This window comes from Rhinopithecus roxellana, chromosome 3 (assembly GCF_007565055.1).
Source record: "Rhinopithecus roxellana isolate Shanxi Qingling chromosome 3, ASM756505v1, whole genome shotgun sequence".
Lineage (NCBI taxonomy): Eukaryota > Metazoa > Chordata > Mammalia > Primates > Cercopithecidae > Rhinopithecus > Rhinopithecus roxellana.
This window is the reverse complement of record NC_044551.1, coordinates 60,338,367-60,365,607: the sequence shown is the minus strand read 5'-3', so window position 1 is coordinate 60,365,607 and position 27,241 is coordinate 60,338,367. Positions and strand designations below refer to the sequence as shown.

At 37.6% G+C, this 27,241-nt stretch overlaps 1 protein-coding gene across 7 annotated transcripts in view; it reads right to left on the bottom strand.

The window, feature by feature from the left end:
• MAST4 (microtubule associated serine/threonine kinase family member 4) overlaps positions 1–27,241 on the bottom strand; it is a 587,084-nt gene that overhangs the window by 82,362 nt on the left and 477,481 nt on the right. For all 7 annotated transcript variants that reach the window (XM_030927046.1, XM_030927047.1, XM_030927051.1 and 4 more), the window contains one exon: positions 2,191–2,260. In XM_030927046.1, coding sequence (XP_030782906.1) covers positions 2,191–2,260 — 70 coding nt within the window. The remainder of the gene's footprint in view (positions 1–2,190; positions 2,261–27,241) is intronic.

Genomic DNA, 27,241 nt, shown 5'->3' with positions numbered 1-27,241 from the left:
GGATTGTACATTAATACCACAATTAGCAATGTGAAAATGTTTCCTTGCTCCAGACAAAATCTATACTATGGTTCTCACTTTCATCTTTTATTTTACTTAGTAGTAAAAAATTAATTCGATAATTTCACTCTCAAATCTGCATTTGAAAATATAGAAAGCAAGTCTGTGTCATCATACTTTGTAGTCTATACTTGGCCTATTTTGTTACAGGGTTATGGCTACTAGGGAAGTATTACCACATAAGGCAAGAAAGATCAGAAAAGATTAATAAGCCAGACTTTTATCCCTTTACCCAAGACTACTTTTAAAAACAGAGCAATATTTCCTCAATTGGACTAAATTTTACAAAACAATAAAATGTGGGAGTCTCAAAATGACATTACTTCTTAAAGGCTCAGCAATGCGCACCAAATGGAAGGTAACAGAGACCTAGGAGTGGAATCTCCACGTCGCCTGAGGAAAAATCAGCTCTAAAATGGAGAGAAATATCCCAGATGTTACATAAAAATACACCAATTTGAGTTTTCATAACACTGTTTACTTGAATAACAGTTTAAAATGATGATCATTCATGTCCTAATCTAAATTAATACTTTTTGAAGAGTGTGGAGGGAGCTCCATTCGGAAATTCATGCAAAATGAACTAGAGGTCTCCTGTGATAATCTCCTGTCACGGTTTATGGCTTATTCGTCAAAAATTAACATGCCTGGGGGGTTTATGTATTTTTTTAATACCACGGAAACCAGATTCACGTGTCCTTCAGTCACCTATTTAATTATTAGATTCTCTTCATTTTTATAAATCTGCCAGGATTAAGATACTGTGATTTCTGTCATGTTTAAATGCACTCCATGAGATTTCCATTTTTCTTATTACTTATAATAAATGCATTCTCCCCTTTATAGAGGTAGGTTTTAAAGACATAGTAGACTATAGTAAACACTTATTTATCAATTTTTATAGGATTTTTTTCCACTTGGAATAGTAGCACTATTATGAATTAATATTCATTGGGCAAACAGGCTTTCTGGGACCAGTATATTTTCTTACAGTACTTAAGAAGCTAAAAAAAGAGAAGTTGGAGCTGGGGGTAAAAACAGCGTATTGGGTTTCAATAAGTTCCCTGGAGATGATGTTTTTATCACTCTTATGTTGTCCCCATGGTGAGATATATAAAGGCATTTAACACATGATGGGAAACAACTTAACTATGAAAGAACAAACCTTTTCACATCAGATTTATAATGAAATCTTAATTACACAGAATTTTGAAAATGCGGCAGCTGTTTTTTCTAGACTTAGTAATGTAAAATGCATGACATGCTGACAAACGGTCGTGAGGGCACTGCAAGTTTTGCTGGTTAGTTATGTGTGTAAGAACAATTTTTTTTTTTAACCTACCTATGTGTCTTTATTAAGTGCTACCTTAATCCACTTCAGGATATAGTTAGGTCTCTGAGGAAAACTGAGTAAATATCTAGGACATTCAGATCATAAACCGAGTTTCTCCTGAATATTCAGAAACTTGGCTGAAGGTGCCACTTTGTTTTCTTGGTGTTTTTCCTGGGCAGAAGAGGACAAGCTATGCACGTGAGAGGGATGAAGGAGCCCAGGAAGGTGAAGGACTGCATCTGACAGGACGAAGCAGATGAATTCCACATGCAGAACACAGAAGACATGACTGTGCACACTCCTCTGACTTGGCTACATCATAGCAGAAAATCCACAATGAACATGGTGTGACGTGACATTGTGCGCCTGCTATCCTCTGAACAACAAAAACACTTCCTCTTGACTCAGTGGTCCAGTTATAAGACATCTATCTTTGACGTCTGGTGCCCAATTGCAAACATGATAGGAAGAGAAAGCAGAAAACATCCTATAGCCCATGCATGGCTTTTTCTCAATGGGATCACTAAATTGCTGGCTTGAAACTGCTAAAGCAGGTGTGTTAAAACAAAGCTTTGTGGCAGCCTAAGCTCCTCTGGCTGGTGGGGCTTTGGAGAAGGCCTTACAGAATAATGAGCAGGACCTCACAGGGCACGGAGCAGGGGAGGGTGAGAAGCGGGGACAGGAAGACGCGGGGAGGGGGAGAGGTGGGGAGGCGGAAAAGTAGGGAGCGGGAGAGGAAAATGGGATTCTCTCTATCTCTATAAGACTTTATGCCTCCACTCACATAAAGTCCTTACCTCCGTGCAAAGGAAAAATGGGCTGAGGCACTGGGGGAGAAATTTCTTGGACTATCTTGAGGGCTATTTCCTAGAGAGAGAGAAAAAAGAGAAAATTTTACTACATGATTTTGTTTTTGTATCATTTTCACCTCAAGAATCCTCTCCTTAGAAATAAGTTTATTTACATTTCTGCAGAACGTCCTTTCCTCCAATAATGCTTTAGTTTTACCTGGACCTGGGATGGTGGGGTGGGCAGGGGGAGGAGATGGGGATGGGGGAGCATGAGTTCCAGCACAGCTTTCTTAAGTGTGCGAGACACATGAATAAACACATTCAGCTATATCACCAACCAGGAGTCCTGCATGGATATAACAATACAAATATTTCAATCTGATAGAGTAACGAATATATACAAGTCTTGGTTGTGACCCTCCAGATGCGAACATTTCAATGAGCAGGATGCAAGGCTAAGCATATGCTTCAATTGGAGGTGTTTTCCATTTTAGCAGGCAGCCTTAGTACTTTTTGTTTACAGTAGACTGAATACGAGTCTGAGTTCCTGAAGATAAATCCTCATATTCTGAAGCACATATTTTAAAGGTGGATGTGTCAGAACTAGTTGTAAAACACTGGGAAGACCACAGCAGTTTGGACCTATTTCTCAATGACCCAGATCTATCTCAGCCATTGCCAAGTGGCTCAGCAGGATTACCCCTTGTCAATATTTTCCTCAACAATCCCTCTGCTCCTAAGCAGCTGGACTGTGACTGACCAGGCAGCCTCAAAAAGCCACAGCCACACAAAGGCTGGCAGAGTCCATCTTCCCCAGGCCTTCAGGGGTGATGTGGAGCAGTGATTGCTCGTTGGAAGGAGGGCAGCTCCTCTGGGGCTTGTTACTTTCTCCATTAGCCCACTCAACCTGCTGCTGATCATTGAGAACGCTTGGCCAGCAGCTGGCGAGGGCAAGTTCAGGACGCTCCAGACCACCCTGCTTCCCTCTGCATGTTTAATTAGATTGGCGGAATTGTCTGAGGACCACATGGAACTGTAGCTGGTTTAAATAAGTAGGCAAGGAAAGGCTGCAAAGCAATCCTGTACCTTCTAGAAAAAGGAAAAAGGAAAAATTAATCAGGAAGCTACATTTAATCCCTAACAGCAAGTCAAGTGCCACATTACTGGTTTCTTAATGAAAGTGACTACTGTAATTGGGTGTAAGGAATACAAGATTTTACGTCAAAGTCAGTACCTGGCTGTAAAGGTAAACAATTTATTACCAGTGTGCAGAAAGAATAGACTACCACATTAAGGAGGATACATTTAGTGTCACCTTGAGGACGTTTGGACTGACTGTATCTCTACTGAAATTCTTCAATTAACTTAAGGTTGCAAATTTTATAGTGATGTCTTCAACAAATGCCATTAACTTTATGACAGACAGCACAATCACAGCCATTTAACTGGGAAGAGCTGAGAAGCCCATTTCTTTATGGATAGAGAATCATGAAGCATTTTTCCCCCTGCTGCAATGAAATTTATCACGGCTTTGCATCTGTTATTCCTTGGGCCCCTGGAGAAATGAATTCTGCTTTTGCCATCCAGTAATCCAGGATTCATTTTGTCCATTTATCTACACAGCTAAATTAAGTTCTTTCAACTTCTCTCAACAGCCTTCATCCCCTCTCCTGACACCCCTAATTTAGCTTGTATATTTCTCCTCATATTCCTTTAAAAATCTCAAATTTCAAGATGGCTAAAAATTTTGTTTCCTAAAGGAAATAATCTAATGCCAGAAATATTCACATAAATTTTGTTTTTCATTTGGTAAAAGTGTTCAATTTGCTCACACACCACATAGAGCAAACTACCAGTAAATAATTAGGCGTAACACAACAACTGATTATCTGAAGCCAAGACATTCTAAGAACAATCCCTGCTACACCTATTCACTTAAAATGAAATCATAAGGCTAATGAAACCTGGCACCAAATTCTTAGCCCTGTGTGCTTTGGAAAGAAAGCACTATATCTGGAGATTCTAATGTGATCAACTAGAACAATAGAGAGCTTATTAATATATATTTTTTAATCTGAAGAAGGAAGAAACAAGGAATTGACTTAAAACCCTTTTCACTTTTCGGGATATTAATGTATGTTTCCCATGCTGACCCATCATCTTCAGGATGAACAGGCAGAGACATAGATAAAGAGGTGAATTTAACTCTGCTCTTAAAAAAGAAAAAAAAAAAAAAAAAAAAACAAGGCTGCCATTAACCATTTCCCATATTCAGATTTTGCCCTTGCATCTTAGGCTGCGTTTCTAGGTCCATTGCTTGAACATTTTCCTCATTTTCTTCTCATCTACTACACTGCTGTAAAACCTAACTTAAATTCCCACATCTTCAACTTCAAGACTATAGAGGTGTTGGTTCTAGCTTACTAATCACAGATGTTTCTGTTTCATGTCAGGCCAAAAAGCGAAATTAAAATGCAAATATATATACATACATATCTTTATACACACACACATATATATATACACACACATAAACACACACATAGACATACACACATGAATTATCATTCAGGCTCTTAACTGTCAGAGGATATTAGAGAAAATGAGTGAGAATTATGTGAGCTAGAGAAACTGATAATTCCTTAAGGACAAGGGACTCTCGCTCAACTTGGGGGCAGTTTAGCAGGTTTTAGGTAAGAGGAGAAACAGAAGGCGACTTCAGGAAGGAGCCAGAAACAACCCAAACACAGTAGGGCAAAGCAATCGAGACAGTTTCTCTGGCTGAAGGGAATTGGGACTGGGAAAGCCAGTGAGCTGTGTTTATTGGTACTGATTAGTTAGAGGCTTTAAGAAATACTTGGAGGCAAGAGAGAGATGCCAGGTTCTCTCAAGTACCTGGCCTGAGTGTACTTGGTGTGGGTGCCCAGGGGAGTAGCAGAGGAGGAGGGACCTAGACTAGGACATGGAAGGCCAATAGAAAGGATATTCCGGTGGGCAAACCAAGCATAGTCGTCAGCGGATTAGAAACAAGTGAAAAAGGATACAGGCTAAAAAAGTGACTGATGTTTCCAATGTGGGTAGATTGGGAACATGACTGATCCCCTAATGGGAAATTTTGGGAGAGAAATGGAGTGGTGGTGGTAACAGAAGAAAAGGGTAAATGAGCAGTCTATAGATTTCTGTGTTATGTATTACAGAAATTCCTCCATTTTCCTTAGGGAGGAATTATAAGACTAGCAGATTTGGCAGGTAGAAGTCAATCTTTGAAGTCTTCGTTCTTATTTGAAATAAAAATTGATTCCTACTCAGTCTCTGAAGACTTAGCAATGCTATTTTGTTATACAGTGATCAAAATTTAGAAGAGGCCAAATTATAAAGCACATACTATATATTCCAAACTCAGCAATGAGGACTTGGCTGCTGTGCATATGCACAGTGCTTTCCCAGGATGAGAGCAAGAAGGAGTGGAACCTGAGTCCTATACATGACCTTCACTCCTCATAGCACTGCTCTCTGAATTCATCCACCCATCTGTAAAGCAATACCTGAGAGACTCCCAAATGAAAACTGGTGCCAGTTAATTCTCTGCCCATATGTGCAGCACTTGCTTATAACTAAAATCCTGCTGCTCCCAGGGATTTGCTGGCTCTTGGATGTTTGAGGGCTAGGATACTTTATAGACTGCTGGTATTGCTGCTGCTGTTTCTGACCTGGTAAAGTAAACCTTAGTAGTGGTCAGGCATTAGGTAGGTAATTAACTCCATGATCCCCATGGGGAACTAGCATGGCTAATACATAAGCAGTGTAGGAAAAACATACTTTACCTAACGGCACTACACAGGGTGCCTCATTTTAGCGGCAGCTATTGTTAAGAAAGTGATTTCCAGATTAATTAAATTGTTTGATTGCTTTATAATTAGACTGGAGAAGTCCTGTGTCTTCGCTACGAGAAGCAAGCTGCAAATCTTTTTAAAAGGCATATGCTATGCCCTCTATAGATTATTAATGTGCTTTTAATAGCTGTCTGTTTGCGAAATGATAGTTTCTGATGACTTGAATTTCTATCAGGACTGAGGGAATCCAAGAATGAATGATAATTGCCATTTAAACTCCTGGTGGATCAAAGAGTAAACCCCCCATTTGAATCCCTGTTGCCATTACTTGATGATCCCCTTAAATGAGTTGTGACATTTGCACCATAACAATCAGTGCTGTGTTTCTTATTGCTGTGTTGGAGATTCCTGGCAAATGGACACTGCTTAAAAATCCTAAAACCAAACTTCACAGAATCAAACCTAGGATCTCCTTGTATGATGAACACCAGCAGATAAAGTGGGCACTGGAACACGATGCAGGAACCTCAACCAGAGTGAACTCTGTAAAATAACAGTTCCGTTCCCCTGAGAACTTTGAGTCCATCTCACCAGACCCAGACAGGTGACTCATGAAAAGAGCTAGGAATCTCCCTTTCATTTAGACACCTGTCTCCAACTGGCTCCTCTCCAGATATAATTGTAGAATATTAATTAAACCTGGGCAGCTGTTTCGACTCTAAGTGGCCAAGAAAAAACCTTGATTGGCCTTCAGTGGAATTCTCTGGGTAAGTTGTCAAGTGTTCACAGGCAGGCTAATGAATAGAAGTAGACTCATATGCTTAAGTTTCAAGTAAAGACAGAATTATACACAATGCATCAAGGCTTTCTTATAATCTGGGCTCTCTGAATCTTTGCTTTTTCCTGTCCCTGTCTTATTGACCCTTCCATAGCTATAGCACCATTACTCACTGCTTGACTGAGCCAACAAGTATTTACTAAACATCTACTCTATAGAGACGGATAACATGATTTGATTTACATTTTAGAAAGACCCTTCTAGCTGTTCTGTGGCCAGCGGGCTTTAAGCAGGCAAGAGCGGAAGCAGGGGGATGAGTTAGGAGGCTACCAGCACAGACAAGGTAAGAGAGATGGTGATTTAGATAGGGTGATTGAAGAGCTGTTATGTTTTGGCAGCGGAGCCGATGGGATTTGCTGGAAAATGGGATTGCGTGGAATAAAGGGGAAAAGAACGCAAAAAAGACTTCAAGATTTTAGAAGCAAGTGAGTATGTGGTGGCATCAATTGAGATGGAGAAGACTGAGGGAGAATATGGTTTATCAGTGTGAGAGAGAATTAAGGGCAAAACTTGAACACCTGGGCAAGCTTTAGTCTTTTTTTTTTAACTTATGGAGGCTCCACATAAAATAATTTCAAATATATTAAATGTATTCATAGTCCACAATTCTGCAATCATATATAACAATGTTACATTTAATTGCAGTTCTCAAATGTAACATTTAGAGTACCTAAACACTGAAGAATCCTGTTACAATTTTCTTATTGTATATTAGAGCAAATAACATTTTTTAATCTCATTATTTAGTGCATAATGAATTTAATGGTCCTAATCTATTTCATTCAAACCAGTCAACAATGCTAAGTAAAATATTTGTAGAGAAGGAAAATTCTACAGGCTAAATATTAAAGTTTGGATAATGATCATTTTAATCATTCTGTCTCCTGTCCCCATAAGTAAAACTAAATGGAATATAACAATAGGTAGACAATATTCCACTTCTTTCTCTAAATAATTTATAATTGTAAGTGATGGTAAGGGATAAACTCCAGTTATACATCTAGATACACAAAAAGTGTACTTTGAGTTCTCAGTGTCTAATCTCGTCCCTGTTATATAGCAAGCTGAAAACAGCTTTTTTCTACTTTAATAATTATTTATCAGTTCTATTTATGCACAGGGCTTTGAGCTATCTGCTAGAACCAATTATAGGTGAACACAATGTAAAGAGCTAAATGTCTACTAATAGATACAGATGTGTATATCCAACTCCAGACTTACTTCGTGAAATCAGTTCTGGATCCTTATCCATGTGACAAAGAAACTTTCTTAAATCAAAGCCCTTAAATATATTTACCTTTTAAGAAAACTGTTTCACAATAGGCTGTTGATAAATGGACATGTAATGTTTTCTAAGGAATGACTGATGAGGTTATAGAGAGAAACACATGTAGGGAGTGGAAGAGAGACCCAATAAGAGGTCAATTTCTTGTCATAAGACTCACACAGATACCCATTGTCTCCATTGCATGAAGCTGTTTCTCTGGAACTTGTGTACTGTATTTGAAATGCCGTGGCATTGACAGGAATCCCTTGGAGATGTGTTATAATGGGTTCTTGAGAATGTTTTAGCTTTTCATTGACCCTTCCTTATTACTCTGAATTGATGTCACATCTCAAGGTGATCCCGAGTAAAGACTGCTGAATGTCAAGAGTGATGAAGAAAGTTGATTTTTAGTTGTATGTTTTCCTCCCATCTACAGTAATTCATCTTCCTAGCAACAGAGAAGAGATGACTTTTACCCCTTGTTTAAAGTTACTGAGTAGCATTTGTAAGGTCAAGGAAGGGAGGTAAGAACATAGCCACTGTAACAGATATTCCTAAGCTTCGTGCAATTTCATGAAACTTGATTCATTCTATTAATCTTACATAATTAATTATAGACTGAACCTGGATAAGACTCTGAGTTAAAGAATGTAACCTAATGCGTACGTATTTTTTTTTTTCGATCTTACATGAAGGGATTTAATTCCTTAACATAATTAGATACACAGAATTTCCCCTTTTTCCTAGAAGAAGGGTGGATGTTATCAGGAAATGGGTTTTTCTCAGATTGTTTGTTTCAATTGCTGAGTAATTTCTAGTCAAACAAAGTATTTAAATGAAACACATATCCATATAACTTTCTAAATTCCATCTAAAGGTATTCTCTATTATAAATCTCTTTCTTTTGGCTCTTAGTTAAAAAATAAACACTAACTTTAATGTGGCCCCATTTAACAAATGCTAAACGTTTTGTTTGCCTCTGGTACACATGAATTCTATCTAGAAGAAGCAAAATATGTGAAAAGATGTTTTCCTTTTCCTTTTAAGTTAATCATTTTTCAATTTCTAACTTCAGAAGTGTGTTCAGACTTAAAGGATCAAAGGCATTTAACCCTGTTGCTTCATAATAAAATAACATGTGATGTGCTAAGAATCTATCAAATCAGAATTCTGACTTTTCAGTTCCCATAAACCATACAGGAAATCTTGGAAACTCTTGGCTTGTAGATATTTATTCCTCTAATATTTTTCTCACACTCACTTCTTCCATTGCCTTAGATCAATAAACAGATGTCAATGGGAACTGCATATAAGAATCACCTTTGAAGCTTTAAAAATGACATCCAGCCCCTATCCCAACTTCCCTTTTTGGTGACACTTTTTATATTTCAAATTTAGAGGAAAGCTGTAACAATAGTAGAGAGAGCTTCTGCTCTCTTTCCTCAGATTCACCTGTTTAACATTTACAATTACTTTATTACTATTTCTCTCCATATTTTTAAATTTGGATTTTAATGTTATTTAAATAGGTCAGAAACATGGTCTTATAACTCTAAATTTTTGTATATATGTCCTATGACCAAGGACATTCTCTTACACGCCCACAGTTCGATTTTCAAAATCAGGAAATACAATATTGATACAATGTTATTATGTAATCTGTACTCCATATTTAAATTTAATCTCACCAATTGTCCAAATAATGTCCTTTAGGGCTATTCTCTTCTCTTGCTTTAGTATCTGATCCAGCATTTCGCACTGCATTTAGTTGCTATGTCTCTCTGGTTTCATTCAGTCTGAAACAGTTCCTCAATTGTACCTCTGCCTTAAAGACCTTGACACGTTTAAAGATTGCAGGTAGGCTAGGCACAGTGGCTCACATCTGTAAACCCAGCACTTTGGGAGGATCACGAGATCAAGAGATGGAGACCATCCTGGCCAACATGGTGAAACCCTGTCAAAAATTAGCTGGGCATGGTGGCATGTGCCTGTAGTCCCAGCTACTCGGGAAGCTGAGGCAGGAGAATCACTTGCACCGTGGAGGCAGAGGCTGCAGTGAGCTGAGATCCCACCACTGTACTCCAGCCTGACAACAGAATGAGACTCCGTCACAAAAAAAAAAAAAAAAAAAAAAAAAAAAAAAAAAAAAAAAAAAAAAAAAAAAGATTGCAGGTAGTTGTTTTGCAGAATGTCCCTCAATTTGGGTCGTGTAGTATTTCCTTATAACTAGATTTAGGTTATGAAATTTGCAGGGGAGCAATATCATGTAAGTAATGAAGTATCTTTCTCAGTGTAACATATCCAGAGGTACATGAGATTGACTTATCCTGCTATTGATAACTTTGGTCACGTGGCTAAGGTGGTGTCCACCAGTTCTTCATTGTAAAGTTATTATTTTTCCCTTTGTGATGAATCCCAGGCACTTTCTGCAACACATTTAAAATGTCATTACAAATAATAGAAAAACTAAGATCTTATTCATACAACATTAGCTTTCTATATATCTGGAGCATAGAAATTTTATTTTCACAAAAAGTATGCTTTATCACACTAGAATATTTTACAAATCAAATGCTATATATGTCAACATTTGAAAAAAATTATTTTTATAGTTTTAGAGGTGCAAGTGCAGTTGTGTTACAGAGATATATTACATAGTGGTGAAGTTGGCCAACCCCTTTTAAATGAGATAATTCTAATGTGCAGCCAGGGTTGAGAACCACAGCCTTAGAATTCCTCGTATACTGTAGATCATGTTCTAAGCTTCCACTTGTCCCTGAGAGTTCTTAACCAGGAAGTCTTAAAATTTTTTCTCACTTCCCTATTTTCTCCCATAATTCAGCATCTCGTCTTCCTTGTCTCAATCATACTAGTTCGATGTCTGTTTTATACATTCACCTCACTTCAACCTCTAAGTATTGTCAAAACAGCATTAAGACCTGAAATTTCTTCCCTATCAAATCAAACAAATAGTATATCGTACCATGTCAATAATCCAGAAATCCCAAATGCCCACAGGTATCCTCCTGGGTTAAGCAGGTACATAACCTCTCCCACCCCAAATCCTATTGCTCTCTTACCCAATTATATGAACAGTTTTCCCTTCCCTCTAAAATAGGAACCCTTCCCCACATGCTAAGCTTCTATTGCTCCTGTGTTCCTAGGCTAAGTTTTAAAAACCTCTGTAAAAAATATATATTTATTTATTACATATTTATATATGTTAAATATTTATTATATATTTATATATAATACATAAAGAAAACATTAACCATAATATTTACATTTTCACTATCAACTTTACTCATGTTTGTTCAAACCAGTTTTCATTTTAATCAGTACCTAACAAACATGAATATTTGACTTAAAATCTGTGCATCTCGTGCTTGCTTTCATTTTTATAAGAGGCAGAATGCCTATTATACGGTCCATGTAATATTATAATATTTAAAATTATTAGGACAGTTAAAATCAAGGCACGGGATCTAGATTCAACAACTGATTATCAGAAGCAAAACTATGAGTATTCACTCTAATTCTTCTTATCATTCCCTCTTGCATAAAAACATAATTTGTTCTTTATCCATAATAGGAACATGGCCATTCGGATCCTTTCATTATGTTCTGTACATGCATCCATGATATCTTTAGTAGATAATCTGAAAATAATTGATAAGTGTGATTAGTGGAGCTTGTTTCAAGTCACACGCGACTCTTGAGATTCTGTATGCACAAATGTCAGCCTTCAGAGAATCACTACCTTACACAGCCACAGTTACTATTGCAAGGTGTTGAATCCTTCAGGTGTTCTGGGGTGCACCGAGATGGGAAAAAAAAAGTGGGGATTATTCTCTTAAAGGACATGGCAGGGTCTTTAAGTCCCTCTTTGAATGAAAAAGTAAGTACATAAAAGGCACATATTTAAAAATTTTAAATCATTTGGCAAGCACTTACGCAGAGTTAATATATGCAGGACACTTTGCTGGGGCCAGAGAGTCAAAGACAAATGATACTCGGGGCTTCCTTCAAGTTATGTTGGCAGTGACAATGGATGCAATGGAACGCTGACCATTCTGAAGGCTATGTTTAATGAAGCCAAAGCTTTGTATTCTGAGAATACTCAAGGGGTCAGAAATAGTGAATTATTTTGCGTGTCAGGTCAGGTGTGACTATAAGGCAGACTAGTGCTAAGAAGCTGGACAGTAAAGCACTGCCACTTTTCCCTCCCTTTTTGCAGACCCCTGGTAGCCTTTGCAGAAAGAAGGCTGAATCAGACCATCCCTGACCACAAGCCTCTAAACCACAAGGCAAGGAAGAGAGACCCAGCATGTGGAACTGTGTTCATGGTGGTAACAATAAAATAGGGAAGAAGTGAATTCGGAAGAGACAATAATGGATAGCTTTGCAGGGGCAACCTTCGATCTGCATCTAGAGGAAAAAGTGAAAGGAAAGGAGGCTTTGAGGCAGAGGAAAATGAAGGGACAGAGTCCCAAAAATGAACTGCATGTTTTTACATATTTTAATTTTTATTACAAAAGCAATTATATATACATGGAAAAAAATTCAAATGATTCAAGTAGACATACGATAAAGTCAAAAAACCTCTCTCAACCTCTGTTATTCACTGATTCATTCAAACACTTTTGTGTCAGGCTCTGTACCAAACTTTGCATCTCCACCTCCACCTCCCCATCCCCAGTCCTACAATTCAGAAGTGACCTCTTTTGATAGGGTATGTACCTATCTAGAAATATGTGTATATTCACAAGCATATATTATGTGTATAAAAAATTCCTCCCAAAATAATACATCAAATATAATGCTCTATATTTATATAGCTTAAAGTTCTATATTTGCTATTTTTTAATTATCTGTAACCTTCTGAGTTAGCCCATCTAAATCTCTATTATCATCTTTCAGCAGCAAATAATATTCCAATATTTCAGTTAGCATCATTTACTTAGTATTTTATGAATGAATATTTATACTGATTTTAGTGTTTTGAAGATTCAGTGAGTATCTTCTAAATATTTACAAACTTACTTCCAAGAGCTAAATTCCTATGAGCAAAACTGGTGGGTACAGTTGAGTACAGTGCACTTTTCACTTCGGTCCTTCTCGCTAAATTGCTCTCCAAAGACATCGCACTGGTATTTTCACTAGTGACATACAGGATGCTGTCTACCTTCCACCTTGCCAATACTAAATTTTTTCAGATTTTGGCAATTTGATAGATAACATCAGATTGCTTGAGATTATCTATCTATCTATCTATCTATCTTTCGTTCCAGTTTTATTGAAGTATAATTGACAAAAATTGTACATATTTAAGGTGTACAATGTAATGTTTTGCTATACAAATACATTATAAAATGATTACCACAATCAAGCTAATTAACAAGCTAATTATCATGTTTCTTCAGATGATTATGAGTGAAGCTGAGCATCTTTTAATGTTAACTGATGATTTGTGTTTCTTTTTGTACAAACTATGCAGAGTTCATACTTTATTCCACTGAGTTCTTCTGTTAGTCTTTTATTTTTTATTTTTATTTTTTCCACATCAAGGCAACATTGTCAATATATTGAAGACTGGTTTTCTCATCTATGTTTACTTTTTAATGTTGCTTATGGTAACTTTTCTGTGGAAAAGTTTTTATCTAATCAAATTTGTCAACCACTTTCCTTTATGGCTTTTAGTGTTTTATCTTGTTTGGAAAGCCCTTCTCCAATCCCAAATTATTTTCCAAATGTATCCATACTTTTTTCCTATTTATTTATGTATTTATTTATTTTTGAGAGAGTTTTGCCCTCGTTGCCCAGGCTGGAGTGCAATGGCGCGCAATCTCGGCTCACTGCAACCTCTGCCTCCCAGGTTCAAGCGATTCTCCTGCCTCAGCCTCCCCAGCAGCTGAGAATACAGGCACCCACCTCCACACCCAGCTATTTTGTTGTATTTAGTAGAGATGGGGTTTCACCATGTTGGTCAGGTTGGTCTCGCACTCCCGACCTCAGGGGATCCAACCGCCGCAACCTCCCAAAGTGTTGGGATTACAGGTGTAAGCCACTGCATCTGGCCTTTTTCTAGTACTTTTATTGTTTAATTCCTTTTTTTAAATCTATATGGGGCTTATTTCTTGGAAGGAGTGAGATAGCAGTCCGGCTTACCTCTTTTCCAAATGGCTAATCAATTGATTTAGGACAATTTATTGGCTTGAATAACCTACACTTTCTTCCAATGATTTAAGCAAGACACATTTAAGTCAAGTGAAGTAATCTGGTGCCATGGACGGGGAGTTGTAGGAAATTAAGGCAGAGCAGTGAATGGTGAGGAGCAAAGTGGATGGATGAAAGCATAACTACCCCAGTCGGGGGTCAGTTGGAAATATTCTTCACGGCAGTACTCCAGGTGATTCGTCATCTGAGTGGGGCCCTTATTTTTATCAAGTACTCCAGGTGCTTCTTAGGCACAATAGTGTTTCTGAATCCTAGCTTTAGAACAGTGATCTTAACCTTGGCTTCACATTAAAATAGCCTAGGGAACTTAAAAAACCCCAAAGCCCAAGTCACACCGCAAACCAATTAAATCAGAACGGGGAGGGAGGTGGAGGGCAATCATGAGTCATTTTTAAAGCTTCCCAGGTGACTCCAGTGTGCATTCAGGTTTCAGAAACACTACTTTAGATTCCGCTGGAAAAGAAAAAAAAGTGAATTTTACAGTTTAAGTTGTTCTCTACCATTACTCTGTATCAAAATCTCTGGGGAGCTTTTAAAAAGATATAGGCCAGGCCAGGCCAGGCCAGACACCTTAAGTTTCTGACTTAATTGGCCTTGGGTCTGGGTATGTCTTTAAGTTCCACATGTGACTCAAATGCACTGCCAGGCTTTAGAACCTACAGGGCAGTAATTTTCCAACTCTAGAGTGTATCAGAATCACCTTGAAAATGTGTTAGACCACAGAGTGCTGGGCACCACCCCCCACAGCCACTTAACTTAGTAGATCTGGGTTGGAGCCTCAGAGTTTGTATTGCTAACTAGTCTGGCGGTGGCGGCGGATGCTGCTGCTGCTCTGGGAATCAGTTTAATAACCACCATACTCCTGTACGTCATGATGAACCTTGAAATGTTTTACATTAGGTAAAAGACATAACTAAGTTCTTGTCTTTCAAAAAAATGGGCTTCAGTGTCTGAGAGAGATTTGATGGAGGTGGAGTCCAGGAAGTGCCAAAGCAGGCTCCCAGTTCTCTGTCACTGCAACATCCCGGAACCAGTGGCTGTGGCACTGGGGAGAGGGGTCAGGTGTAAAACACTTTTCAGAGGGAAAGTGGGAGGAGGGTGTAACAAAGGATGATGCTGAGATTTCTAGTTTGAGTGACAAGGTGGATGATGTTGCTAATAACAGAGAGAATAAACAGAAATTGGAGAAAATCAATTTGGTATTGGGTAACAGCTGGATTTGAGGTGCTGGTGGGACACAATCAGATGGACAGAGTGTTAGTAAACAGACACATGCATCTGTGTTCAGGAGAAATGTCCAGACCCAAGATAAAGCTGTGGGAAAAATCAGCACACGCATGAAAGAGAGGACTTTGGTAAAAGAGTTTACGCTACAAGTAAGTGTGACAGAGAATGTGATCCAAGGGATTCCAATAGTTAAAATGGTAGAAGAAGCAAAAGGAGCCAACAAGAACAGAAATACAGAAGCAAGCACCATAGGAAGCAAGAGAAGACAACTACTCAAGAAATTGGAGATGGTTCCTGGTATCAAATACTGCAGGGTGCTCGGGTTCAATTTTTTTTTTTCTTTCCCAGAAAGAGGTCATTGGATCAGATTAGGCCACTGGGCAATCAAGGTGCATCTCCCACAGTGGAGCAGTAGGGTCGGATGGTGTCAGGCTGAGTACATCACCAATTAATCACGGGCAATGTTACACCTGGACTAGTTTCCCAGGGCTACTACAGTAGGAATTCCTAGCTCTGTTTTACCAATAAGATAATAAATAACAGATAATAATAAAGATAATAAATAACAAGATCTACATTTGGTTATTAAATTAATTAAATTATAATTTCAAAAATAAAAAACCTCCAATGTTATAATAGCTAATCATTTCACAGTATGATTTTACAACTTAAAAATGTGCTATCAGGTGGAAAAATATGTGAGATAATGCCTAAGGAAGTGCTTAGCTTTTATATATTATGACCTACAGTTACAGCAAAACAAAATTTTGACCTTTCCCCTAAAGGCTAGCAGATTTATCATTTTGGAATCCTAATGGAGAACAATGTTTCTTAGGCCATTTTTTATTTACTTTTTTAAACTAAAAGATAAAGATGACAAACTTCTGCTAAATAGTTTTGTAATATTTTACAACATCAATGAACTCAACTCCCCACCAATGACATTTCTATTCAGCAATGCATGTCATAAAAAAACACTCCAACGCCAGGTGTGGTGGCTCATGCCTGTAATCCCAGCACTTTGGAAGGGCTGGGGCCGGTGGATCACTTGAGCCCAAGAGGTTCAAGACCAGCCTGGGTAACACGGAGAAACTCTGTCTCTACAAAAAATACAAAAACTTAGTGAGGCACAGTGGTGCATGCCTGTAGTTCTCAGTTACTTAGGAGGCTGAGGTGGGAGGATCACCTGAGCCTGGGGAGTTCAAGTCTGCAGGGAGCCATGATCATGCCATTGCACTCCAGCTTAGGTGACAGAGCAAAACCCTCTTTAAAAAGGAACAACAAAAACAACAAAAAACCCATTCCAATCTTCATTCAGATCCTACACTAACCTCCAGCAGACGTATACCTTTCTAGGTGGATGTTAGGTAGAAGATAGTAACATACGCCCATCACTACCATGGGGCTGACTAAGGACAAGTTAGACTGAGGGGATAACTTTAGTACTGCTACTAATATTGGAAAACGCTACACATAAAACTGTTTACCTGTTTTAGACTCAGGCAGATGGTGAGGGTGAAAGCAATATGCACATGAATTTTTCTAGTGAAATGTTTAAAATCTATAGGAAAAGAACTGCTCACCTTTAAAATAACTTTTTAAAATCTGACTCTAACACATGATCATGGCAGAGGATCTGCAAAATACATTAAAGTATAAAAATGAAATCGGTAACCCTACTAATGTAATATTGTAGTGTCTTTTTTTACAGTGTATACATGTATACACAAATATACTTTCAAATTAGATCACAAACCATACTCAGTTTTGTGTCCTGCTCTTTATAATTAGATTATAATTACAATCTTCCTATGCTATTAAATATTTTTCTAAAATGTGATTTTTAAATAGCTACAAATTATTCCATTATACAGATGGACTACAATTTAACCATCACTCTCTTAGTATTTAATGTTTAGGGTGTTTCCAATTTTGTAATATTACATATTAATGCTGCAATTAACATCCTAAAATATACATTTGAGTACTTTTCTGATTATTTCCTTAAATTATATTTCCTAAAACGCAAATAATAGTTCAAGTGATGTGAACTATTTTTAGGGTTCTTGACATAAAATATCAAGCTGCTCTCTTAAAACTATTGTAAATTTACATTAACGTAGTGAAAATATCCATTTCAGTATACCATCATCAGAAATGAATATTACCATGTTTGCTGTTCAATATTTGCAAATCAGGTCTCATCGTTTGATTTCTCATCGTTTTGCTGTATGTTTATTTGATTAATGAGAGGTTTGAACTTTTCATCTGTTTATCTGTCATTTCTATTTCTTTTGTGAGATGTCCGTTCATGTCATTTGCCTATTTATTTAGTGGGGTAATATTTTCATACGTTCATTAAAAAAAGCTCTTTATGACTTAACAATATTGATCTTCTGCCCATTATACTTCTCGTAGATATGTCCTAAGTTATTTGTTAGTGTATTAATTTTGTTCACAGTATTTTTTAACTTACAGAATTTTAAATTTCTATTATAAATCTTTTCCTTTCAGTGATTTCTTCTACTTTTTCATACTCAGAAATTATTTCTCCATCCTAAGTACATTAAATGTTCAACTATATATTAATTTTACTTTTTAGCATTTAATTTTTACAGGTAATTTAAAAGCCATATGAGAATCATTTTAGTATACAGTATGAAAGAAGCTCACCTTAAGTATTTTTCATATACTTTTCCCAGTACCATTTGTTGATTAAACTATTTCCTTTGCAGTGGTTTGTGACGTTTTCTTCAACATATCTTCATCCATTCCTTCCAGTTCTTACTCATATATGAATGCTTGTATTGTCACTTTCTGATATGTGTTAATCTCAGGTAGGTCAGGTCCAATTCCCCAATTTATTTCGCTAATTGTATCTACTGAGTTTTCTAGATGTACCCTGGAGTCATCACGTCAAGTTACCACTGTAAGCACTTGTCATCTTTATGGTCCCCCAGTTATCTTCTAAGCAACCTCCTTATGTAAGAGGAATTTCCCATATCGTGAGCTGAGTCCTGCCTCTGCAGGGCTGACGCCACCACCCACTTTTCCAACTTTGCTTGCAGTCAGAATACAGGCTAGGCTTTTTTTGAGTTTTTAAGCTAAACTCAACTTTGGCTTGAAACAACGCAATAAGAAGAAGACCTGTCCAAATAAATAAATTTTGGTGACAAAAGTGGCAGCAGAGTCATTCCTTTTGGGGAGCATCAGTGTCAAGAGTTTCTGCAACCCAGAGATCAGAAGCAGCAGGAGCTGGACCTGCTCTGGCACAGTGCCATGGTGTGGGCTGGGTGTTCTTTTAGGGTATTTGGCCTTCAATGCTCACTCTCTGATACTACTACTAATTCTGTGAGCTACCTAATATGATTTAATAAATTCCTCCCCTGCTTAAACTAGACAGAGTGCATTCAGTATTTGCAATAAAGAAAACAGTTAACCACACATATACACATACTCATGAAAAGTCTAATTGAAAGTACATCAAAACTATAATTTGGGGAAAATAACAATATTTAGCCTTTTCTCCAATGAACAGGACATATCTTTCCATTATTCATAACAGTTTAGTTTTCAAATAAAGTTTGTTGTGTTTTCACAGCAATCCCTTTGAAGTTTTCTGGTTATTTCAAAGCATGATATTTTCCGCCCTTTTGGAGGGTGGGCAGTGGGGGTGGGGTTATGGGAAAAGGGCATGGAATGCTGTCACAGAATATCATCCCTTTCTCCCACTATCATTTCTAACTTGTCACAGTTGGTAATATACCACAACATTAACTTCTATATATCCATCTTGTATACAACCTACTTCATTATTAATTTTAAAACTTATTCACTGAATTCTCTTGGATTTTCTAGGTTCTTTATGTCATATGAACGTAACAAATTTTACCATCTTTGAATTACATATTTTGTTTCCATTTTATGTATTATCTGACTGCAAAGAATGTGTAGACTAAAGTGTTATATTAATGGAGAAAGATTTTAACAGAATGCTTCTGGTATTTCATTAAAGTAAGACATTGGCCATTAGTCTAAATTAGACGTCTTTCTACATTATGGATTTCTCAATTCATTCTCATTTTCTAAACAATTTTTAGCAGAAATGGATGTTTAATTTTATCAAGGGCTTTTTCAATGTCTATTCAGATGAACATTTGACACGCTGCTATGATGTATTAACAGTGTTTATAATATTGAACTAATCAGCACTCTTATAATCCCAAAAATTCACAGTAAATAATTCGTACACTGTTCTACCAAATTGTAACATTTATATTTCAAAGTAAAGTTGATAATTTTCTTATTCCTTGCTGGTTATTTTTATCTTCAGTAACATAAAAGGAAATAATTGCTGTTCATGCTAGTAAATTTTATTCCAAAATGTTTAAAAAACACACCTGCATGCATATTTTAATTAATGAGTTGAAAAGAAATACAATATTTATTCTTATTTCCTCCCCCACGCCTCAAAGTAAGTTAAGGAACTTTGCACATGTGTGCTTCTGGTGTGCTTCTGTTGCCCTTGTCTCTTAGGTAATATGAGTTCTAGATCTATATTGCTATTAGTGGATTATCATTTATGCTACATTTTAAATTATCTTTTTAAACTTTCATTTTCCTATCAATACTATAGTACTTTTATAACTCATCTTTCCAATTTAAGTTCATTGTAATTTTTCAGTCATCTTCTGTATATCCTTTTTTTTTTTTTTTTTTTTTTTGAGATGGAGTCTTGCTTTGTTGCCCAGGCTGGAGTGCAGCGGCATGATCTCGGCTCACTGCAACCTCCGCCTCCTGGGTTCAAGCAATTCTCCTGCCTCAGTCTCCTGGGTAGCTGGAGCTACAGGTGCACGCCACCACGCCAGGCTAATTTTTGTATTTTTAGTAGAGACGGCGTTTTGCCATATTGGTCAGGCTGGTCTTGAACTCCTGACCTCAGGTGATCCACCCACCTTGGCCTTCCAAAGTGCTGGGATTACAGGCATGAGTCACTGCGCCCAGCCATCTTCTGTGTATCTTTAAGTGACTTTTCCAGGAAAGATCCATGGACTTATTTTGTGTGTTCTTAAATATATGATTTTAACTATCTACCTCCCTCCCTCCCTACTTACCTACATCTTCTTAGCAAATAGAGTTCTCTGGCCATTACATCATTATCTAGCAGTGAAAGGTATGACTGAGGTCAGCATGCATTTTATTCCTTTGTTAGCAATTATTTATTTTTTATCCTGCTCAGATAATTTCAGTTGTTTGTAGGTCTCTTGCCTTCTTTGCTTAAAAATTTAAAAGTCACAAGACTATCTCTAGAGCAGAGTTTTGTTTGTTTCCACTATTTGTACCCATTTTACTGTTTTCTGACTTATAAAAGTCTTCATTGATACTATTTTTGATCATTGATTTTGTTCCATTAATCTGGCTCCCCCACCAAAAAGGCATATTATTACAGATTAATAAATGAATCTCCAATTTATCTGATGTGGGATGTTTAATACTGGAAAGTATAGTTTCTTAAATCTCCTGCAGAAAGACAATACTGTTGGGAGGGCAATGGATGGCTCTGACCAGCACAAAATGCGGCTTCTTTGTGGTGTGGGTTTGGGTGGTGACTGCCAACTATTCTGATTGTGGGGACAGGTATATAGTCTCTGATGTCAGGGTATGCAGTCCAGGAAGGTGAAATCCACCTTCTGTCTCCTGCCTATCTCACTATCATACTGTTTCTGTGGTCTAGCCATGAGCTGATTACTGACATGAGATTTTGTATTGACACAGGTAACAGGATTCATTCCTACTCAAGATGTGAATGATCATTGGTATGTTCTTAGTTTCCAGTATTATAGCAGTTTTATAAATAAGGGGTGGTGGCAGATGTTATGGGTATTTTAATAAAAAGCAGAATGCATATTTAGCTATCAAACATAAACTCACAAGTCAACTGCTCATTCTGAAGTATATAAAGGTCAGCAACCTAAATTTAGATATCGTAACTTCTACCCTGCTAGTAAAGACAATTTCAGGAAACGAATGGTAAGTAGGATTCAGGTTAGATAGGCACACTGCACTCATGACAGAAACAGTAAAAGCTCACATCACTAGAAGAAATGAACATCCCTCATTTTTGTCAACAATAAGAACAGTAGGATGAAATGAAACAGCTTCACAGGACCACTGACAGGGCAGACCGACACTGCTTATGTGAAATGTGTTGTCAGGGGAGGTATGTACATCTCTTGATGTTAAAAGTCTGCCTATGTCTCCAGAGAAGGGAGAAAAATTTGCATTTGGTCCCTCTCTTTTGGAAATCAAAACTGTCAAATGAAATGATAAGCTTAAAACCCACATTTCCTACTGAAATAATGGCATAAGAGCACCAAATGTGAACCACTTCACCTATTTTTTTTTCTTTCAATTTCAAGGATGCTAGAATGTGTTCATTCCCAAGCCAAATTACTGATCCCACAAGGAAGTGGGCTTTTTACCAATTAAGGAACTTGTTTCATTTCCTGCATTTGGCCTATTTAAGATGATTTGCATCTCTAAACACTGAAGTAGGGCATGTTCTTTTGCTGAGGAACACACACACACACACACACACACACACACACACACACACACACACACACACACATTTTCTCTCTCTCAAAGCCTTCAAAACTACGTTCATTCCTTCAGACACTGGCCGGTCACTCTGGTAACTATTGCAGAACTTCCAGTACATTCCATCCACATGTGCAAAAATAGGCTTTAGGCCTAATTATTCCAGCAGATAGATATAATTACCACAAACTGGGATGTGTTGCTTCTCCAGATAAACAAGGGGATGCCTGGCCTTCAAAGTTCCTGGGAGGCACGGTCCACAGGATAACCTGTTTTCCTCTCAAAGTTCCTTCCAAAGGACACGTCCATCCTCAGATGCTAATGAAATGTGGAGTACATATCCAGAACATGCTGGGGGTCACTTGGGCATGCCCTCACATCTTACGTCTGTTGGGCCCAACCTGCTAACCCATTCTCTTCTCTTTAATATTTTAGATGCTGAGAGTATCATTTGTCATCAGACCTGGAATATTAAAAGCATGCCTCCAATGGAGAACACAAGGCAGATATAAATTAATCCTGAGAACACAGGGTGAAAGAAAATCTTCTTTAAAGGCAAAAAACTAGAAATATGAAGGTACAGCCTTAGAAGGAATATTAAAAAATTATATATATATATATATATATATGTATAGGTATATATATCTCCAACCTCCTCCTTTAACAGAAAAGGAAATTAAAGCCAAGTTAATAGAATTGTTCAAAGTCATATTTGATTGTTAGCAGACCATGATAAAACTTTAAGAAAATTAACCTGAAATATAACTTCTTTATATCCAAGGATAAAAGATGAGCAGAGTCCATGTAATTAAATGCCAGTCTCTCTGTTCATCAACATCTGATACTTTAATACACGGACCACTGTAGAATACTCATGCTTTGGGGAACGTACTTAGGTGTACGTGTATCAGCAACTCTCCACCAATGAGAAGGGTGTCAGCAGGAGGGTCAGCAGAATACTTAGGAAATGCACGGTTTTTATTACAATGGTTAGTAAGTTTTCCTCTCTCAGCCCACATGTTTCTCAGGTAGGTGCCATCTCCTGCTGACTATTCTTGACTTGATTTAGTTGCATGGGACCTGTTAGCTTACTATTATCTTGCTTATCTCTTGACTACTATTTTAATGTACCACGGCAATATAGTTCATTTCTAAAATAATACTAGAATTTTTTTCTATACTTAAAACATCCCATAAATTATAAATATCACAACAAAATGCCTGTAAACAAAAAAAATGCCTGTATTTCTTTTTGGAAAAGTGAGGTTTCTTCCAACTCCACCACCACTATTTATTTATTTATTTATTTTTTAAATTTTTTTATTATACTTTAAGCTCTAGGGTACATGTGCATAACGTGCAGGTTTGTTACATATGTATACTTGTGCCATGTTGGTGTGCTGCACCCATCAACTCGTCAGCATCCATCAATTCATCATTTATATCAGGTATAACTCCCACTGCAATCCCTCCCCCCTCCCCCCTCCCCATGATAGGCCCCGATGTGTGATGTTCCCCTTCCCGAGTCCAAGTGATCTCATTGTTCAGTTCCCACCTATGAGTGAGAACATGTGGTGTTTGGTTTTCTGTTCTTGTGATAGTTTGCTAAGAATGATGGTTTCCAGCTGCATTCATGTCCCTACAAAGGACGCAAACTCATCCTTTTTTATGGCTGCATAGTATTCCATGGTGTATATGTGCCACATTTTCTTAATCCAGTCTGTCACAGATGGACATTTGGGTTGATTCCAAGTCTTTGCTATTGTGAATAGTGCTGCAATAAACATACGTGTGCATGTGTCTTTATAGCAGCATGATTTATAATCCTTTGGGTATATACCCAGTAGTGGGATGGCTGGGTCATATGGTACATCTAGTTCTAGATCCTCGAGAAATTGCCATATTGTTTTCCATAATGGTTGAACTAGTTTACAATCCTACCAACAGTGTAAAAGTGTTCCTATTTCTCCACATCCTCTCCAGCACCTGTTGTTTCCTGACTTTTGAATGATTGCCATTCTAACTGGTGTGAGATGGTATCTCATTGTGGTTTTGATTTGCATTTCTCTGATGGCGAGTGATGATGAGCATTTTTTCATGTGTCTGTTGGGTGTATGAATGTCTTCTTTTGAGAAATGTCTGTTCATATCCTTTGCCCACTTTTTGATGGGGTTGTTTGCTTTTTTCTTGTAAATTTGTTTGAGTTCTTTGTAGATTCTGGATATTAGCCCTTTGTCAGATGAGTAGATTGCAAAAATGTTCTCCCATTCTGTAGATTGTCTGTTCACTCTGATGGTAGTTTCTTTTGCTGTGCAGACACTCTTTAGTTTAATTAGATCCCATTTGTCAATTTTGGCTTTTGCTGCTGTTGCTTTTGGTGTTCTAGACATGAAGTCCTTGCCCATGCCTATGTCCTGAATGGTACTACCTAGGTTTTCTTCTAGGGTTTTTATGGTATTAGGTCTAACATTTAAGTCTCTAATCCATCTTGAATTAATCTTCGTATAAGGAGTAAGGAAAGGATCCAGTTTCAGCTTTCTACTTATGGCTAGCTAATTTTCCCAGCACCATTTATTAAATAGGGAATCCTTTCCCCATTTCTTGTTTCTCTCAGGTTTGTCAAAGATCAGATGGCTGAAGATGTGTGGTATTATTTCTCAGGACTCTCTTCTGTTCTATTGGTCTATATCTCTGTTTTGGTACCAGTACCATGCTGCTTTGGTTACTGTAGCCTTGTAGTATAGTTTGAAGTCAGGTAGCGTGACGCCTCCAGCTTTGTCCTTTTGACTTAGGATTGTCTTGGCAATGCGGGCTCTTTTTTGGTTCCATATGAACTTTAAAGCAGTTTTTTCCAATTCTGTGAAGAAACTCATTGGTCGCTTGATGGGGATGGCATTGAATCTAGAAATAACCTTGGGCAGTATGGCCATTTTCACGATATTGATTCTTCCTATCCATGAGCATGGTATGTTCTTCCATTTGTTTGTGTCCCCTTTTATTTCACTGAGCAGTGGTTTGTAGTTCTCCTTGAAGAGGTCCTTTACATCCCTTGTAAGTTGGATTCCTAGGTATTTTATTCTCTTTGAAGCAATTGTGAATGGAAGTTCATTCATGATTTGGCTCTCTGTTTGTCTGTTACTGGTGTATAAGAATGCTTGTGATTTTTGCACATTAATTTTGTATCCTGAGACTTTGCTGAAGTTGCTTATCAGCTTAAGGAGATTTTGGGCTGAGACGATGGGGTTTTCTAAATATACAATCATGTCATCTGCAAACAGGGACAATTTGGTTTCTTCTTTTCCTAACTGGATACCCTTGATTTCTTTCTCTTGCCTGATTGCCCTAGGCAGAACTTCCAACACTATGTTGAATAGGAGTGGTGAGAGAGGGCATCCCTGTCTTGTGCCAGTTTTCAAAGGGAATTTTTCCAGTTTTTGCCCATTCAGTATGATATTGGCTGTGGGTTTGTCATAAATAGCTCTTATTATTTTGAGGTACGTTCCATCAATACCGAATTTATTGAGCGTTTTTAGCATGAAGGGCTGTTAAATTTTGTCAAAAGCCTTTTCTGCATCTATTGAGATAATCATGTGGTTATTGTCTTTGGTTCTGTTTATATGCTGGATTATGTTTACTGATTTGCAAATGTTGAACCAGCCTTGCATCCCAGGGATGAAGCCCACTTGATCATGGTGGATAAGCTTTTTGATGTGCTGCTGAATCCGGTTTGCCAGTATTTTATTGAGGATTTTTGCATCGATGTTCATCAGGGATATTGGTCTAAAATTCTCTTTTTTTGTTGTGTCTCTGCCAGGCTTTGGTATCAGGATGATGTTGGCCTCATAAAATGAGTTAGGGAGGATTCCCTCTTTTTCTATTCATTGGAATAGTTTCAGAAGGAATGGTACCAGCTCCTCCTTGTATCTCTGGTAGAATTCAGCTGTGAATCAGTCTGGTCCTGGACTTTTTTTGGTTGGTAGGCTATTAATTATTGCCTCAATTTCAGAGCCTGCTATTGGTCTATTCAGGGATTCAACTTCTTCCTGGTTTAGTCTTGGAAGAGTGTAAGTGTCCAGGAAATGATCCATTTCTTCTAGATTTTCTAGTTGATTTGCATAGAGGTGTTTATAGTATTCTGTGATGGTAGTTTGTATTTCTGTGGGGTCCGTGGTGATATCCCCTTTATCATTTTTTATTGCGTCTATTTGATTCCTCTCTCTTTTCATTAGTCTTGCTAGCGGTCTGTCAATTTTGTTGATCTTTTCAAAAAACCAACTCCTGGATTCATTGATTTTTTGGAGGGTTTTTTGTGTCTCTAATCTCCTTCAGTTCTGCTCTGATCTTAGTCATTTCTTGCCTTCTGCTAGCTTTTGAATGTGTTTGCTCTTGCTTCTCTAGTTCTTTTAATTGTGATGTTAGAGTGTCCATTTTAGATCTTTCCAGCTTTCTCTTGTGGGCATTTAGTGCTATAAATTTCCCTCTACACACTGCTTTAAATGTGTCCCAGAGATTCTGGTATGTTGTATCTTTGTTCTCATTGGTTTCAAAGAACATCTTTATTTCTGCCTTCATTTCGTTATGTACCCAGTAGTCATTCAGGAGCAGGTTGTTCAGTTTCCATGTAGTTGAGAGGTTTTGACTGAGTTTCTTAGTCCTGAGTTCTAGTTTGATTGCACTGTGGTCTGAGAGACAGTTTGTTATAATTTCTGTTCTTGTACATTTGCTGAGGAGTGCTTTACTTCCAATTATGTGGTCAATTTTGGAATAAGTGTGATGTGGTGCTGAGAAGAATGTATATTCTGTTGATTTGGGGTGGAGAGTTCTATAGATGTCTATTAGGTCCGCTTGGTGCAGAGATGAGTTCAATTTCTGGATATCCTTGTTAACTTTTTGTCTCGTTGATCTGTCTAATGTTGACAGTGGGGTGTTGAAGTCTCCCATTATTATTGTATGGGAGTCTAAGTCTCTTTGTAAGTCTCTAAGGACTTGCTTTATGAATCTGGGTGCTCCTGTATTGGGTGCATATATATTCAGGATAGTTAGCTCTTCCTGTTG